A 19,800-nucleotide genomic window follows, 5' to 3' on the forward strand; every position below is an offset into this window, starting at 1 on the left:
TCTTCTCAGAATTCAGGAATAAAAATTGAAGAACTAATTCAAAACATCCCAAATTTCCTTAGTTATGCATACCTCTTCGTCATTGGATCTCAAAGCAAAATACTGGGTGAATACTTTAACCCTGTCAATAGCTGTTAAAAAAAAATAAATTACAGAAATGCATCGACTAAGCTGATTTTTAACAGAAGTAAGTGACAGGATCAAGGACATACAGACGTAGACTGAGGTAAATGCAGATGTAAAGCACAAGTATTTACATTGTTTTTTCATGTTTCTAAACCACAAGGTTGTATTACTTCAGCTGTGACAATCTGTGGAGAGGATGGGAGACACGACACAGACAGGACAGGACAGGAAATGGAAATAATGAGTGTTAATACTGCAAGTATAAATGATGTTCCACAAAGCCAGATATACAGTTGCAAAGTAAATCTGACTGGTGGTACATTAGCTGCAGCTGCCTTTGCTAGTTAAGTATATCTGCACTCTGAGGAACACAACCCAGGTAACGCCAACTGGTACAGGCTTAGCTGGCATTCTGACAACAGTACAAACCAAGAGCTTTCTCATCATGAAATAAATGGTTCAATGTTACAAATGAGGGGATAATGCTCTAATTTACTTAAAGCATAATCTGTTTTAAGAATATTGAAATATTAACTTATTAACAATATTTTCATTTTCAGCCACAGAAAAATACAAACATGGTCATGAAAACATATGTGTACAATATTAAAAAGGAAAAAGAAGCTAGCATTTCCAACTGACATGGGAATGTTACCATGTATGCCAAAACATCATTGTGCAAATAAATAGCTCCTGCTTTCAAACTCATGAGACTACATCCTCTAAATCAATCCTAAAGAAAAGTCTTTTGCAGCTTTACAACTGTAGTGCTGGTTTAAAGCTGCAGATTTCCTGTAATTTAGTTGATATTTTTAATGACCAACCTAACATAAAGGGAAATTCAGCAGCAATATTTTTAAAATATAAGCATAATTCTTAAAAAGCTAAGTGATCTCTGTATGCAAATCAGTAACAAAGTAAATTCACAGGAGCCCGCTGATTTTTTGTACACATACAAAAGCAATATTCAGAACATTATATGAAAACTCTTATTCCTGAATATGAAATAACGAATTACCCATACAAATGACATAAGGTCCTATACTATTACCAAAGGCAATTTCGCATTATGTAAAAATACTTCTAAATGAGAGGTCACCATCATTTAGATAAATTATGTGGCTATTGGTCACTGGAACACAAGCCTTCAATCAGTGAAAATTGAGAATATTCAGAAACCACTGATTTTGGCCCTACCACTTATTCTTCAACCTTTAACCAGACTTGAACCTGACTTAGTTTTGTTTCTTTATAAATCAGCGAATGAGAACGTGATTTTTGTAGGTGCATTAAGAAACTATTCAAGTATCTCTCTTTTCCCCGCAAATGCGTAATTTTAAAATTCCTGCAAATAATGTAATACTACAAAATGTAGTCTTTCAAATCACATTGAAAAGATTCTTAAAGGACTACAGTATTACTTATGATGCCAAAGCGGGTCTGGTTGGCAAAGATTTTTCATTTTATTCACAGGAGCCTGTATGGTGCTACGCTTTGAATTTGTTCCTAAACCAGTGTTAATGACACACCAGTGTGTTACCTGTTGCTGAACACTGCTGGAACCTGCAAGTTGCTGAACGTGCAAGTAGACTGGGGGTGCTAATTGGGAAAATGTGAAAGCCTGGATGCCTACTTGCTGGGGGTGCACAGGAGGTTGGGGGGGGGGGATGCAGCCAGGACAGCTGACCCCAGACGACCAAAGCAATAGCCCATACCATACGATGTTGTCCTCAACAAAAAAAGCTGGGGAGGGCGAAGAAGGAGGAAGGGGGACATATGGAGCTGTGGCATTTGTCTTGCCAAGTAACCGCTATGTGTTCCGAAGTCCTGCTTTCCAGGAAGCTGCTGAACATCTGCCTAACAATGAGATATAGTGAATGAGCTTATATTCCTTTGGTTGTGTGCACAGCTTTGCTTCACTTACTAAACTGTCTTTATCCCTACTCAGAAGTTTTACTGCTCTTGCGCTTCCAATTCTCTCTCCCATCCTGCAAAGGGGGGACTATGTGAGTGGCTGAGTGGGGGCTTACCTGCCAGCTGAGGTCAACCCACTACACCATGCTTAGCTAATTAAATAAGATCCAATTAAGTATTTTTTTTCAAAACTCTCTTACTGGTTGTTAGAGTTGAGAATCAATGCTAACTCAGACAAAGCACTGAAGTGAACAAAGGCTGTTGACTGTGTTAGCATATAAAGGACAACGGGTGACTGTTAGCTTAGCAAACCCAGTTCCTCCATTGCTGTTTCATTTAATGCTTTCAGGAGTCAAGTACAGTCCTCCAGTGATAGAAGTTTTAGTACTCATATAAAAGTTCTCATTGGAAAGCTTTTAAGTCACGGGAAAATTCATTTTAACTTTCTTACTTTGAATTAGAGAGTTATTTTAGAGATGCGTTTTAGAGTTCTTTTCTATAAGGTATAATGTTTTCAGGGTTATACAGTACTCTGAAAACTGTCTAAAACATACTTCCAAGAAAGTTTTGGGGAGTAACAGAAAGACATTCAATTCTACAAATTTATACCATACTGTAATGATACTTGAAACATGGAAGAAAGCACACTAGAAATATGAAAGACAATGCAAATAAAAATTGGAATGAATCCCTTTTATATTCCTTTGTCAGACTGTGTATTACAGCCTTAAAAAAAAAGAAAGAAAGAAAAAAAGCAGCAGCAGAGATGACAAGTGTTCTGGTTCTTTTAGTGAGGCAGTATCACCATGAAAAGATGCCCTAACTGAATGGCTACTCAGTGTTACAAATAATACGTTTGTTCCTTTGTAAATTTTAAAGTTAATTTAACAGCTCTGTTTCAAGGAACCTTGTGAGTTTCTGCATCAATCCTATTTACTTTTGAAGTATGACACGCATAGACTCATTCCCATGATTCTATGATTTTAGCCATATATTCAATATTGATTCCAGAGATGAAGAGATGGAAAAAAACACATCTGTGTTCTTTGGCAGTGCATTTTAAACTACAAGAATACTTTTATTCCACCAGGATGTCGCAGTAGATTAACACAGTGATGAGTGAGGGCATTTGATTTCCTGTCACTAACTTTATTACAGTACTTTTATGATAAATTCCAACACAAGAAAGTAAATGCACCTGTATATGTAATGACAGTCACCCACATATGTAACCATAGTCTTTGTAGCCCTTCGTTCTTTATTTTTCTTTGTTCCTGATACAGGTTACAATGGGCCTGAAAAGTGAAAAACCTTCAGAGTATTTACTCCAAGAAAACCAGCAACTCTCATGCAGAATTTCAGCCTGGAGGTTCTCACTTCAGATACTACATCTGTTTCCGGCTTGCTCTTTTTACACACTCATGTATATCTATATATGTTTACATATATGTATTAAGTATTTTTTGCAAAAAAAACCCTAGATGACAGGGAATATATACAGATACTTTCCCTCTCCTCTGATTGCTGATTGTTGCAATCTCTTTGAATCACATAAAAAGAGATGCTTCTCATCAAATTCTGAATAGCTAAAAAAAAAAATTAAAAAAAAAATCACTTTTACTGCTTAGAAATGAATCTGTTTGATATGCCTCAAAAAGCATTTCATTAAATTATTTCTCTGCTTTTATTCACAGATATTTTCACAGAACAATTGCATGGAAGTTTACTATATCACAATTGGCATGTTTGTGTCTTTCCATGATCTCATACCTTTATGTAAGCAGGCAGACATGGTCACCCCTTTACACTGTGCAAAAAAAAAACCACACAATTTTCTCTGCCTATATGGATAGAAAGATTGCCTGAGCCATTCCTTTAATTTTGGTTTCTAAGTGGCCTTACATGTATATTGAGAATGTGCTGCCTCTTAAGTAAGCAGTTTTTAAAAAACAAAACTGGTAACAATGAATCATACCCTTAAACATAGATGGGGGAAAAATTGCACCCAATATGCTCTATTTAATGGCATATGTTTTTATGTATGCATCTCCAGAATAATTAAAAAAAAAAAAAAAAGAAGAAGAAAAGAAAACACAGTTCTGTCTGCATAGCTGGGGAGGATCTGCTCTTTTGGCTCCTTTGACCTTTTCAGCTATGTCATGGAATTCTAAAGGGAGTCTCTGAATATAAGAAAAATCATTATTTCAAGTTCTAAACAAAACTGAGAGTGCAGAAAGCAATAATGATGAGTTTTGTATGTAAAAATACAGCATTTTGTTTTAGAGATTATTTTTGCCAAAAAATGGAAAGGAAAAAAATGCATTATAAAAATATGAAGCTAAAGGATAAGGCAGTAGGAAAGAACATACAACACTACAGATATTATCAGGCAACAGAATAGAGGAGCTGCTTTTTAGGCTAGAAATCTGCAAGGACATTGCACAATAATTATAGTGCATCAAATCAAAATGTAAACACAATAGGCATTTTGGCTTTGTGCTGAAAGGACAATTCTTATATCTATATTTTTTTGTATTGTATTTAAACATATATGAAAACTATGAAAAAATAAAAGCTAAACAAGAGGTAGGTCTATCTTTTATGCTGTGTTTTAGTCTTCCTTTATTTTTCATACATGTACTACACTCTGCCACAAGTGATTATTCTGCTTATGCAAAGAGCAGTTCATGATAAAGGTATGGCTTACAGCACAGGAACTGGTCAAAAGAAGGCATAGTAGGAAAAAAAAAAAAAAGATGTCTACACTTAAACTGCACACTCAACACCAGGAAACATATGAAAGCAATCTCATTTTCCAAAGAATCAGAATGGCCACTGAAATCAACTGAATGTGAGCCTGCTTGGTGCTCAGGACCTTTGAAAAGGTAGGTTGTTTAAATATAAATATGGGTATAGAAGCCTAATTTTAGGCACTTTTTAAATATCTTGACCAAGGATAAAAGGCAGCACTGTTTCAGAATATCTGTCTTTGATAGTCCTCAAAAAAGGTAGGAGGTCTGGCTAGGTAAGATGAGTGAAACTCTCATTATGTTTAATCTTTCTGCTTTCTTAACATAATGAAGAACTAGTAGCTATTATATTGAAAGTGCTTTTTTCTCTGGAATACTTGATTTTCTATTGTTGTTCTGTTATTGTAATGAAAAAGTGAATGAAGTACCTATTTATTCTGTGCTTTCACAATAATTTAAAAGAGAACGCAGAGACAGCAGTAAGTTTGTATTTTATGTGAGAATCAAGAAGTCAAAGATGTTTTACAAGGCCTCTAGCTTCTGAAAAGAAAGAGGTGGTATAGAGGACACTCAGTATCTTTCAGGTCAATGTCCTGCTGGTCAGCAGGTCACAGAACAGCAATTAAGTTGCCTTCAACTCCATTTTTATGAAAAGATCTAGGGAAGATACCAAATGAAACTAAAAGACTTGGGAAGAAAATGGGGCATTTAATAAAATAAAATAATGTTTATCTGTAGAAAACAATAAAAAATTGTTTTCTTAGCTCTCTCCTTCTAATGCTGCCTGAATACAATCACTGTAAAAGAAGATAATCATCTCTTTTGTTACCCCTTATTGTTTGACAGGATGTGTTAAGCTTGTGTCCCTAATGACTACAGTAATACCTGCTGGTAAGGGCATGTGAACATCTGAATGTAGCCAACAAGCTACTCATGACTCGTTTCTTCTCTACAGATCAATATGAGAATCTTATGGATCAATTCATTTCCTTTAGTGGAGCAAAAACCAGCATGCTTCACAACAAAAGGCAGATATAACAAGCAGCTGTGATACTTACATATAATTCCTCACAAAGGAATGAACAAAAAAAGTCTTTTAAAAAATATGTCAGTCTTCATTATTTTAAAGCTTAAAATTCATACTCACATCATTTGTTCTGTTCAATTCTCTATGGGAAAGTATGACCCAATCTGCTAGAATATTTATGTGTTTGGTGAAAAGCACTGAGGTTTCGCTTCCCAGCCAAAAGGTTTTCAGAAGAACTGTCTGTGGCATTACTTGCTGGTGCTGTGAATTGGTCTCTTCAACCAAACTGAAAAAAGAAGCAAGTGAAAAAACCTAAATCTTTATGCCACTTTGATTACTATAGTTACTAGACAGAAACCTTATCTTCTGTCAAAACATACAAAGGTTTGGCAATTTTTAAGTATGGAAAGATCAGACACAATTTCTGATGAATAATAAGTAAAATAATGATGACTATTACAGTCAAACTGAAGGAATTCTAATACTGTGCTAATATATAAAGGCTGCCAGAGCAAAACCAAGACATTTTTTATATTTCATAAACTGAGGAAAGATAATTATCTCCCTAGTGAAAGGTAACATTTAATTGATTTTTTTTTTAAAATCAGTATGTTCAAAATACTGCTTGTCGAACTTATGGAATAGATATGGAAACATTGCAAAGCTAAAAATGTAGCTTTACGAGCAAAATTCAATGCTTACTGAAACTTGTTATATAGTGAAATAATAAGGCTGTGAAAAGCTAGTGGTCTTAAAGCACAATTAGAAAAAAACAATACCAATTACAATAAATAAACTGAGAACTAAGAAATATAAAAAAATGTTAAGTAATACCATCTCTGTGAAACAGAATATTATTACAGACATACAAAAATCAGGATACAATCTGATGTAGATTAAAAAATGCATGTGAAATAGTGAAAAAGTAATAAAAGCGTTATCCTATTAAAACCCACCTTTTTGTCAGAAACTCTACTTCAGCTTTTACTAAATCAAAGAAAAACTTCAATAATGTTTTGTGAACTATCCTCTGTTCATCTGCTTTTCCTGAACCTGGGACTGCATGACAAATGGTTCTGCAATAAAGGCAAGACCTGAAAAATAAACACCAAAAAATCCACTTGTATGACGGAAATGATAGTCTGATTTATTGGCAAAGAAGGCAGCTTTGACTTTGGACAATTTTGACGAGGAAATACCTTGCTCCCCAGCAACATTTATCATTTTAAAAGCCAAACTTTCTGGTTTTAAAGCCACATTTTCTCCAAAAACTTAACATGTTTGTAACTGGGGCCTTGTTTTGTAGATGAAAATAGTGCAAACTGAATCCTTTAACCACGTTTTCTGTATTTTTCTGTCTCAACTGATTTACTGTACAATTACTGATTTTAACAGAACTTCCTGCAAATCCTTTAATTACATGGCAGTCTTGCAGTATTTCATAGACTTAACATCCACCCTATAAACAGTTCAGAAACAGTTCACAAAGTTACTTGGCAGGAATACAGTTTTTGATCAAATCTAGTGCTTGTCTGACATGATGGAGATAATTTTGAATGCGTGCAAAATTTTTCTTGCTAGAATTTTTACTATTAGAAAGAACATGCACATAGACACAACAAAATAACAGATATACAACTGCTAGGTATCCAGAGTCTGCCAAAAGGTACTAAAAGATAAAATATTTTACATATTTTCTCATATTTAAATTCTCTTCCATTACAATGGCACAATGACATGTTCCTAATCAAAATTGTTACATGTCCAATTATGGTGATTCCAATACAGCAATTCAATGCCCTTGAAGTCTATATACACAGTTACTATGATCTACATTTACACACTTCTAATCACAGTTGTACCAAACTATTTAAATATTACTTAAGATTTTATGACAGTAATAAGAAGTGCTGTTTTTGTTCCAACCGCATGAAGAGTTAGTTTCTGTTGATGTAAGTTACAAAGAATGAGTTCCTAAGCTAAAGCGTGGACAAACTTGCCAAACAGCTATATAAACTGAGTCCTGTATTTGTACATGTATAGGAAGTTTATGATTAAAATCAAAATAGAACATGGAGCTTCATGCTTGCTAAGATAAGACTGGGCTTTGCCTCATAACTGCAGATATATTTGTGTATATACATATATACATACACACCAGAACAGCAATAATACATAATCGCAATTTTGAGAAGTTTAAAAGAAGAAATCATTCTTCAAAAAAGGAGAACAAACATGTCTTTCTTTTCCTTTCCAAGATACACTTCTACCTGTGAGCTAACGCATACTGAAACATAGCAGAAGTCCAAATCTCAGTTACAATTCTAGACCTTCACATACAGTTAACCTGTTCTGGTGAAGATGTGACTTCAGTATAACAGCATTACAAGCCTCCTTCCCCCTCCCCAGGTTTGGGGTAACTTTTTATCTGGAATAACTATTGCATCTAATACAACATTAAATTTTTTTACCTTACAAGCATCTCTATAAAGGACCATGTTCCTTTCTTACAGATAGGACACTGAAGAAAATCCAAATAATATCTTAATGTAGATGGGGATTTCCATGGAGGATCAAGTTGGAGAACAAGGTACAAAACATGATGAAATTTAGCAAGAAATACTGCATCAGTATTTCCCTGTAATAAAATAAGAAAAAAATATTAGCTATACGTTGCCAAATATACATGATTCAATCTCACATAGCCAAAATGAAAATTAAATTAAATTACATCAGTGAAGTAACAAGCCATTTAATGCATAACTAAAAGCAGAAAAAAATCAGAATTTACAAACAAACAAACATAAAAAAAATAAAAAACAATTGTTCTAGTGTGGTATTCCAGTTGAATAAATCACTGCTTAGAACAAACCTTCTTTTCTATTGAGCTTTCTATCTGTAGCCTACAAAGTTAAAAAAAAAACATGTTGCACAAGGGCTGTTTCTACAAGCAATGAAAAAACTCTAGGTTGGTTCTTTCACAATATTTAGACTCCTAAATTCATAGTTTTTGTAAATTAATAATAATATTAAAAAAAGTATTATTTCCTTTCCAGATTGCAGTAATGCTAAGACATTAATGAACATGAAGGGTTAATGCATCACCTAAAACTGTAAGCATACTGTCAGAAGAAAAGATAATATTTCTTGCTTTAATATTTATAACACTTTATAATACTTATATATATATATATACACTTTAAAATACTTTTATATATATATATATATATATATATACACTTTGTAATACTTTTATAATACTTTAGCCTTCAGCTCTTACCAACAGGACATGTTCTAGAAGAGAATGAAAAAAATGCACAGGAGGTATAGAGTACTTCTGAACAGCCGCAAGTTCTGAGATTACATCAGGTAATAAATGCTCTTCGACTAATCCTTCAAATATGTGCCAAGTAATTCTGGACAGGTTGGTATTTTTAATCTAAAAATGGGAATATCTTCATAAGTAAAAGAGCAGCTTATGAACAAACTTACAAACCCAATACAGAACACGAACTAACACAAAATCTTTAAGTAAAATGTTGGCAATATAGTAAAATAGAAGAACGTTATAAATTACAACAGAAAGGTTACTTATTGCCTGATCCAATGAGCTTCTGCCATATAGAATGGAAATACCTTCACCTTACTGCTTACAGCTTTCATTAACAAGAAAGTGCCTTACAGAGTGTGCCTAACTCCTAGGACTATCTGAATGCATTCACCCTTTTAAAAAACAAATTAGAATTCACACACTCCTTAGCTTGTCTATAATTTATTCTGAAAAGGTATGCACAGGAATAAGTGTTAATGCTTCTAAATGTGCAGAATACATTCCACAACATATGACTGGAGCAGTAAGATAATTAGTATCAGCAAACAGCTAACAAAAATTGAACAAAAATGTAAAATCACAAAATACATCATTTATAAACTTTATAAAACTACAAACCATGTGACAGTTTTACCTCCCTAGTGCTGCTCCTATTACCATGACATGTCAAAGAAGCAGCTAATGCTACAGATAGTACAGGTATTGATCCCAGTGGACTTCAAAGCTCTGAAGATCTTCTTAATGGCACAAGACTTCCTTCTTATTCTGTGCCACTCATGACAGTGAAACACTTAATTTTGCAAGCTTTCAGAGGGCCTGGAAGAATCTATAATGGCTTTCCTGGAATGCTGTATCTGCCCTGTAATTTCCCTGTTATCCTCTGTACTCTCAGCTTTCAAAAACTTTATTTCCACTGACTAACAATATCAAAGAGGGGGTATTGAAGATCTCAGCTACATTGCTATTTACGTCTTTCCTCTAGTCCAACACAAAGCTAAGATGCATAAGCCAGTTGCAACCATACTGCTGTTAGCTTCTGTTTTGAAATCCAGCTATTTTGTTTAACTGTATAGCCTGAGGTTCTGGTAAACTCAAGGAAACCGGGATAGGGAGCCACAACTGATAGAAGCAGAGTCAAGAGTAGATCACTGAGTTGATAGAAGTTAAACAATTACGTAGATTTCTTATTGCTTTAGTCCCTTAACACCTGGTAGACTTTACCAACTATGCCAAGAAACTTGGCTCCTAATGCCTAGTAGACAAAGCAACATGACACAGTCTACCAATTGTTTCAAAATGATTTTAAACTAAAATTAACAGAGTCTTCAAGTCCAATTGTGGTTTGAGGTCATGGAGTATACTGCTATTAGCAAGAATTCCCAAAAATGTTTTAGAAATAAACAAAAACATTAAGAGCTCAGATCAAACCTGATCAAACAACAACAAAAACTTCTGAAAGAAATGACAATCATTGTTAAATCACAGCTAAGGTCTAAGTGAATGAGCTCCATCTTAGCAGTATTTAGTTTCTCAGCAAATGTTACATTTCTGAGATCCCTAAGGCATGCCATTGCTATATTAACAATAAATAAAGATGTTCATCTAGACAATTTTATTTTAATCAAATCTTTGTGCATCTGGCATTTGCAACTCACATTTATTTCAATTTTCTCATTCATATATGCACTGCTAAAATCTTCGCTTTATTTCCTTTGGAAATAATAGTTGCATTCATACTTTTCTAATGCTAATTATATGCAAACTGTACATCTAAGGAGCAATCATAAACTGTTTAATGGCAGTCAAAGAACAACTCTGTTTTCTAGATTTAAAACGTGCAAAGATGACAGTATATTGTGCAGGGACAAGCATGTCACTACTGGCCCTCATCTGGTGATCGTACCAGCACATCTTTTTATATTGTGACAGAAACTTATGTTTCTTGAAAATACTGGTACTAGACGAAACAGACATCATCCATGCATTATTTGAAAAGTACACTGAACAACTGTCCTGGTTCCAGTTAGGACAGAGTTAATTTTCCTCCTAGTAGCTGGTAGGGTGCTATGTTTTGGATTAGGATGAGAAGAGCGCTGATAACATGCTGATGTTTTAATTGTCGCAGAGCAGTGCTTACACCAAGCCAAGGACTTTTCAGCTTCTCGCTCTGTCCTGCCAGCGAGCAGGCTGGGGGTGCAGCAGGAGCTGGGAGGGGACAGACCCAGGACAGCTGACCCAAACTGGCCAAAGGGGTATTCCATACCATCTGATGGCATGCTAAACAATATATAGGGGTGGCTGGTCGGGGTGGGGGGCCGGGCTGCTCAGGGATAGGCTGGGCATCGGTCAGCGGGTGGTGAGCAATTGCACTGTGCATCACTTGTTTCGTACACATTATTATTATTAATACTATTATCATTATCACTATTATTATTATTATTGTTATTATTATATTCCTGTCTTAATAAACTGTCTTTATCTCAACTCACCGGCTTCACTTTCCCGTTTCTCTCCCCCATCCCAGAGAGAGAGGGGGGAGGGTGAGTGAACGGCTGTGTGGTGTTTAGCTGCCGGCCGGGTTAAACCACAACAACAACAACAGAAAAAAACAGTTTTGGGAGACTGTGAGAGGCCTTTTGCATTACTTTCAGGGCAGGAAGGAAGAGGAGAACAGGTTTTCATCTTTTTTGGGAGGGATAAGGAAGGATGACAGAAAACCAATATAGTGGACTTTCTGCAGAACCCAGAGACACCTTTTGTAATGAGGGCCTTCAATAAGCTGTGTACAAAACTGTGCTGGCTCGCATTCTGGCTGATGAGGAACTAGCATTTTCCTATGAAGCACTGCTAGTAGAAGCCTTAAAACTTTGAGCAGAAACAAATGAAAATGAAGGTCCATAGAAAAGAAGTTTGTGTAACAAAATGCAGAAAAGACAATTTACTTCCCCCAGACTAATAGAAATACTTATTGGAGCCATTTGGAGCTGTGTTTAACAGCCATAAATATACTGCCTATAAAAGAAACATATCAAATACAAAGGCTAGCAACAGATATTCCACAAAGCAATAAAAGATGGTGGCAGGTCATATTATAGAAAATAATTAGAATTGGGTTCAAAAATTCCAAATTTAAAGTTATATCATTATTAAGAGTACCAGATAACAATTTGTTATCAAAAGTGTTAAGAAACCTAAAGTTTTATTTCCCCATAAACTCACTAACCAAAACATGACTATTACAGTGTAGGACAATGACAAAGGCATATTGATGCTTATGTTTAAAAATATTTTTCTTTTCCCCTATTATATCAATACAAAGGAAACAGATAAAAAGGTAATTCTGTGAAGACTGGGACCTCACTTATACACCAACTAACTATTTACTTAGTATAGTTCACAAAAATGAGTCTTCAGACACAGAAGAAATACACAAAGGTAACACATATGCTTTAAGAGTTTCCCATTTTAACATTTTAAATAGTAAAAGTCACCATATAAAGTACAGTAGCTCATAGCTAATATGTAAAATTCTTTTTAATTACTGAGATGTAACATTTCAACAAACATATTTAAATAATTTATTCTTAGTGTTATATAGAAAAGGGAAAAATCTGGAAGTATTTTTTTACTTAAGAGACTTTACAACAAAGACTTAATTGGTGCTGACCTGTACCTGATTTATGGCATGCATTTGTCTTAATGGGAAGAAAAATGAGTCAAAGTAGTTATGAGAATAGGACTGGAAAATATGATTCATCCTACTTGTAATCCATACTTCAGTACACTCTGAAACATGCATGATGATGCTTAAAGCTTATGCTGAAGTACTGCTTCTTTCTATGGTGAGACAACCTAGCTAAAATCTGTCTCTACTAGCAAAAACATGAGAACTGCAAAAAGCAGAGTGTATCTTTTCTACTTTACTATTGCAAAAATACAGTGTTTGAATAGTTTATGACACTAAATCACACTATGGCATCTCTCCTGCTTTTCTTAGGTTATTAACAGTGCTCTCTTAGCCAGTAGTATTAAAGGGTTTCTTCATAATAAGACAGCAGTACTGGAAGCATCATAATAATGAACAAATTCACTAGTATTGGAATGACGTTCTTTAACTTTTTAATAATTTTATTAGACTTTTGGATAATGTAAGTATTTTAAAATATTTATTCAATTGCTAATTTCACAATAAAAGTATATTTACTTGACTGCATAAAAAAACTCCATAAATGGAACATGATCTCTTTGCAAGAATCCTTACCTTTGGATTGCATTTATTCAACTGGTCTTTATGAGCAGATATGTGTTTAGCAGTCTTAAAAAAAAAAAAAAGAAAAGGTCAAGCTGTACGCTGGATACCAATAAACCGTCTATAAATACTGTATTAAAAAAATTTTTTTTTAAACACAGTAAAAACAAAACATTAAACATAGCAATCTATTTGTAGTTCTTTTTAATATTTAGATGGCAAAATTAGGAAATAAGAGATTAATGACCCGAGAGGAGAATATGCGTTTTTTTTCTCCTCAGTTTTCCTGTTATTTTCTGCTTCTTTTGCATGCAGTTGTTATGTAATGACAGTTTGACTAGATTTGATCCACTTAACCATTAAAATGTATTAGTGCTTTCAGTTTTTCTATGGCAAAATGCAAACTCTGGATACTCCTTGCAAGTTGCATGTAATGTGATGACAGTAGGTGCAAAAATGTATTACTATTACTGTTACATTTAGTTACCTAGTATTATGAGCTTAATAATATATTTTATCAGATAAAGTCCTTAGGATTACGATTACTCTATCTGCACATAACTACATAGTAGTTTGAGGGAAAGATAATCTAGTAAGAAGTGCTACTGTTACATATAGTTACTCTGGCTTTGGCTGGGATAGAGTTCCTTTTCTTCAGAGTAGCTCATGGTGTGCTATGATGGATTTGTGACCAAAACAGTGTTACCCGCAAACAGTACTCACACCAAAGCTTTAGCTCTTGCCGAGCAGTGCTGGTACATTTGTCAAGGCCAGCTCCTCACACTACCCAGCCAGTCAGCAGGCTGGGAGGACGCAGCCAGGACAGCTGACGCCAGAGATGGTCCATACCATACGACATCGTACTCAGCAGGAAAAGCTGGGGGAAATGATTCTATGACAGTCATGGCATTTGTCTGCCCAAGTCCCCGTTAGGCATGACGAGCCCTGCTTGCCGGGAAATAGCTGAGCATCTGCCTGCTCATGGGAGCTTATTTTGCTTTGCTCGTGCCCACAGCTCTCGCTTATTAAACAGTTTTTACCTCAACCCACCAGTTTTCTTGCCTCTGATTCTCTCCCCAGTCCTGCTGAAGGGAGCTGTGTGGGGTTCAGCTGCCTACTATGGTTAACCTGCAATAGTCCTATACACGAGAAGGTAACGATAGATTTATTTTTTAAAGGTCTGGAGGTTATGGTCTGGTTAAAATGTCACTGATGGAGTATTTGATGGTGTATGGGTTTAAGCAGCATTAGTCTTCAAATTGCCAGTCTTGAGTTTAAACATTTTGTACATTGAGCATTTGAATTGTTTTGTTACTAGGAGCTTATATTGATACATATAGTGGACTTTAATTTGCAGTTACAGAATCAAGAGTGCTTTATGTAAGTGAGCTACAACAAGAATACTTACACAGTATCACCTGCATCAGTGTAACATACAGTGATAATACACACTGTAATTAATTGCTTTTTCTAGAAATGAAATGCTGTTTTTAATTACTAATATACCAAGTTTATCAGGATTAGATATGTGACAGCATTAAAACAAAGGAGTGCTTCTTGCTCCAGTTTTTATTTGTAATAACAACAAAAAAAACACTTTCATATCAATCAACAAAATTTTTGCTTGCTCTAGGATATGGCTAATTTTAAAAATGTGTTAGTGTAATTTAGCCAGGTACCAGGGAAGTCATAGAACAATTGTAATCCAATATGACACTGTGTTGAACAATATCAGCTATTACTGATTTCGCATATTACACCAAGGTTTCAAACAGCCTACTATGTCTTTCATACACCTATGACTATCAATTACCACTACTAAGTTGTATTTTGGCTAATGGCAGATGTAGTAAATATAAGATTATTAAACCTTGCAGGCTAAAAAGGCACTACTACTACTATAAAAGAAGTTAAAATATCTAGTTAAGTAGATTCAGTATCCATAATAAAAGTTACATTAAATTATATACATTTTACATTTTATGCTGAGAAAGCATTAACTAATTGTTACTTACCTCGGCAAAATACATATGTTTTATCACAGCATTTTTCAGTTCAACAAGCTTCACCTTAGACTCATTTTGGTCAGTTTCTCGTGCAGGCAGGAAATGGTTCATTTGGGTAACTTCAATATTTTGCATTTCCTTCTGTGTAGAGCAAAAAACCACATTCAAACTTATAATGATGCTGTAAAACACCTTTTATGTCCTGAAGTCTTTCCATACATTATATTGTAAATACATGTGTGCACATGCATGCTTATTCAATTTTTCAAGGGTCTACAGCATGTGGCAAATAAACTTCTGTGGAAATAGAACACTGAAGTTGCAGGCAGCTATAGCATGAGAACTACCAATATAAGTTTTCCCAGTTATTTTCCTAATTGACTTTAACTCTGTCCCAATCTCTGTTGTTGAAACAAGAGCTGTGTTAAGACATAACAGATTCTCTTTTTGGACTTTTCAAAAACAAAAAGCAAAGCCCACACCTTTTCAATTAGTTGAAAAAGTAGTAAGTTTTTTTTTAATACAGGTTTTCATCAGTTTGACTATGATCATTACGGCCACTACAGTGAAATCCTTTCAGTTCTTGCTTTTAAGGGTGCACTAAGCTAGTAATTTAAAATTTAGAAGCGTTTTTTTATCTACACAGACTAACACTAAAATATCTTTGTTTTAGGCTGCATTGAGTTTACATGACAAGGTTTTGGTAGTGGGGGTGGGAGAGCTGCAGGTGTGGCCACTGTGAGTACAGACAGAAGCTGCCCCATTTTAGAGAAGAGCCAGTTTCAGACAGCTTCAAAAGGAGCTCGCTGCTGGCCAAAACTGAGCCCCCAGATGTAGTGTATTTAAGAAACAGTAAAGACACTTGCAGAAGCTGCAAGACTGAGAAACGAGTGAGAAGCAGCCCTGCAGTCCCCAAGGTCAGTGCAGAAGGAGGGCAGGAGGTGCTCCAGGTACAGAACAGAAGTTCCCCTGTGGCCTGTGGAGGAGCCCCCAGTTGAGCAGTCCATTTCTGAAGGCTTGAACAAAGGGCAGGGCCCACAACGGAGCAGCTCGTGAAGGAGCATTCCCGTGAGAGGTGTGAGGAAGAAGCAGCAGCAGAGATGACACGTTAGAACTGGCCACAACCCCCACGCTGCTCCTGGAGGAGCAGAAGACAGAAGAGTGGGGAATGAAGATGCACACGGGAAGAAGAGTTGAGCAGGGTGAAGGTGTTTTTCATTTTGTTCTTTGTTTCTCACTATTCAACTCTGTTATTAATTAGTAATAAATAAGTCTTTCCCAAATCAAGTCTGCTTGTGACAAGAATTGGCGTGTCAAGTACTTTTGCTAACTTGAAAACAGCTCTAAATAGTTTTTGGTGAGCCAAAGATGAATGTGAACTCAAGCCCTGCTTTGATGCATTAACTAGTCTACTTTTAGTGCCACTCTCTGCACATTAGTTTCAACATGCTTCTAAAAATACTTATATTCAGATAATTTATAGTGCCATCTTGGTAAAATTTTGTTTAATTATGAGGATAGCTCCCTAAAATCATGCATGTGGCTTTTACACCTTGAACCAGTAAAAATGACACCTTATAGTTTCAAATCATTTATGACACTCCCACAAAGTGTTTTAACAGCAGAGTTACGAGGTCGATATTATAGGAATAGATATCGAAATACAAAGACAAAGCAAAGTGTTGGTTCAAAAAAATCAAGAGAGAACAGACTGAAAGCCTATGACTACACGCTGTTTCACTTTTAAAAATGAATATAATGCGGTTTTACTTGATTCAGGATCTGATTTGGGTACTAAACCATAGGACACGTGTGTGTATGGGAAGAAGAAGTAGCAGTCAAATAGCAGAACTACAGATTTACAAAATTGGAACTTTCGAAGTCCTAATGAAATGTGTACCAAGTACTTCTAGAAGCAAGAGAAAGGAGCATGTTCATAACATTTTTTGATAAAGCCTAATGCATGTTAACAAGTGTTGTGCCTATGTTTTACTCTTGTCCTTTTAAAAGACAGAGTCTTGGCAATTTTCTGACTTCTTTAGATGCATTTAAATAGAAACTGGTGCTCTCGCGCCCTCTGAAGTGAGTTACTTTAGTGAAATCTAGAAAAAAGGATGTGTGTAAGTTAATGAACCGGTTAAGATGGAACACTTATCACACTCGGGATGAATTCAGGGTTCATGGAGATCAGTAAAAGCTGAGATAGTCATAAATACTTGACTCTCATTCCTCTATTAAACATAAATTTCCCTAAACAAGTTTCATTAAGAGAGCATGCACTAGACCAAGATCCCACGCTGATGTGTGTTTTAATCAGCATGTAAACACTAAGATCTTTCACCTCCATTTTTGCCCTTTTGTAGCAGCTTTATCAATCATTAAAATGAGGAGAGCAAAATACTTTGATCTGAAGAATTTAAAAGATTTCCAGAAGAAGCAGATACTGCCTAATAAACCCACTGTTAGCTCTACAAGTTTGCAAAGGCAGCATTTCTTATTTAGTAGTTGATTAAAATCATCCCTCAATCTGAGGAACTACAAGTCTAAAGGAATTTTTTTGAGTCCTTCAAGTAATTCCAGGATAAAATACTAAGAAGTTTTATATAGTGTATCTGACTCTCCTGCTTGGTAAACTCTATCTCCTGAGAGATTCAAATGTATAACACCCCTTGTTGCATCTTAAGTGTGACCTAAACAACGAAGGACTCAATTTTTTGACCTGAAAAAACAGAAGAGGTAGAAATTGGAATTGTGAGAGTACACAATTTCATAAACACATTCTATGAAAAACAAAGGTGTTTTTTCTGTTCTTGCTTGTGCACACTATTTTTTATATTTCACCTTTTATTTTTATTAAATAATAAATGTTTTCGCCAAAGTAAGTGCTTTCCCCAGAATCTCAAGGCTTTCTGCCAGTATTTAGGATATATAGCAATTTGTGTCTACTGCACAAGCTCCTAGCCAGTCCACCAGGATATCGTGCTCTACCTAAGTTGATGAAGAACTGAATACACCTTATATCAAATATATTCCCATAATGAATTTTTCACAGTTGACTGGAGTGAGTTTCCTTTTCTTTTTTTTTTTTAGCATAAAGTACTGTTGATTTGTCCGAACTGAAATAAACAATGAACAGATACTTCTAGAAGACCCAATATCCAAATTAGGTAAAGCTTTGACCAGACTGAGACACAGCCGTACTGTTTATACAGTTAAAAGTAGAATTAGAGAGTTAAATCCCTCCCTATTCTACTCTTTCTACACAGTTTTGGTGAAAGTACATGGGATATTAAGCTGCAAAAGCTAAAGAAGCAGTTACGTTTTCATTTGGTGAATTTTAATCACCCACTTTCATATCTAAATTTCAAATCGAATAAATCTGTCCACTTCTGCCATAGACACTGTTGAAAAAACAGTAATTGAGTAGTCCTTCACTAATGACAAGCAATGGTAAATGGATCCTTTGCAAAGTTTCCTTCAAATCTGAAATCTGGTCTTTCTGTAGCCATTGTTAGTCTTCTACTCAATTCTTATGAAGTTAACAGACAATGTTTACACCACTGCTACTTTCATCAGTCTCTGAATTGTGCATGCCTCAGTTAAGAAATAATCCCTGGATTTAAATGCTCCAAACTGGAGGGGAAAAAAAAGACTCATGTTCCAGAATGGAAAGAATGACTACTGTAAAGACTGTGGGTCATGGCCTCAACCCATATAGGATCACTTATCAGTGTGGTCTGTAAAAAAACATAATATCGGTCATGGTAAACAAAGGACTATGAATCACGAGGCATCCTGCCCCCCCCCCCCCCCCGTGGACACAGTAAAGAAAAAAAAATCTAGTTCTAGTGAGTTCTGCATGTACAAGAAAAAAAGTCACTGAACAGTGGCATGTCCACTCATAGTTCATATGAAAAGGAATGACAGAATTACGCTGTTTTTCTTGCTTTATTTTCTTTTCATGACTGTGATTTTAACTCATTCTGACCTAATTTTGGAGCTGAATGTCAAACCTCACACTTCCAACAACCTGATGTTGCACTGGATGCTTCACCTGGCTCTGTCATTCCAACAAAACTGTCTCCCTGGAAAGATGACTTCAGTATGGCTTCTCCCTTCAAACGAAGTACCTCAGCTTATAGCTAGGTCTTCATGTCTTAGTACATCTGCTGGTGTACAGTCTCATGTTCTAGTAAAATTAACAGAAGAAAACTATTACAGGGACTTTTGAAAATCCTGTTCTACTGATCAAGAAATATAGAGCTTTGTATTCTCAAGAACGTAGGACTTCAGACTAGTAAAAGAGAAAGGAAGTTTTCTCATGACTGGCAACAGGTTTTCTCATACAGAAAATGGCAAAACTGAATCTATCACTACATATGTGAAGATATGATTTG

General features: G+C 35.4%; 1 protein-coding gene across 3 annotated transcripts in view; it reads right to left on the bottom strand.

The window, feature by feature from the left end:
- The window catches only part of SLF1 (SMC5-SMC6 complex localization factor 1), a 39,651-nt gene that overhangs the window by 13,546 nt on the left and 6,305 nt on the right, over positions 1-19,800 (bottom strand). For 2 of the 3 annotated variants that reach the window (XM_083817032.1, XM_083817033.1), the window contains exons 6-11: positions 15,413-15,544; positions 13,410-13,463; positions 9,098-9,256; positions 8,289-8,455; positions 6,774-6,911; positions 5,938-6,103 (exon numbers count right to left, since the gene is read on the bottom strand). In XM_083817032.1, the coding sequence (XP_083673158.1) occupies positions 5,938-6,103; positions 6,774-6,911; positions 8,289-8,455; positions 9,098-9,256; positions 13,410-13,463; positions 15,413-15,544 (816 nt within the window). The remainder of the gene's footprint in view (positions 1-5,937; positions 6,104-6,773; positions 6,912-8,288; positions 8,456-9,097; positions 9,257-13,409; positions 13,464-15,412; positions 15,545-19,800) is intronic. The other variant, XM_083817034.1, reaches the window with a different exon arrangement.

The sequence above is a fragment of the Anser anser genome, assembly GCF_964211835.1.
Source record: "Anser anser genome assembly, chromosome: Z".
NCBI classification, from domain to species: domain Eukaryota; kingdom Metazoa; phylum Chordata; class Aves; order Anseriformes; family Anatidae; genus Anser; species Anser anser.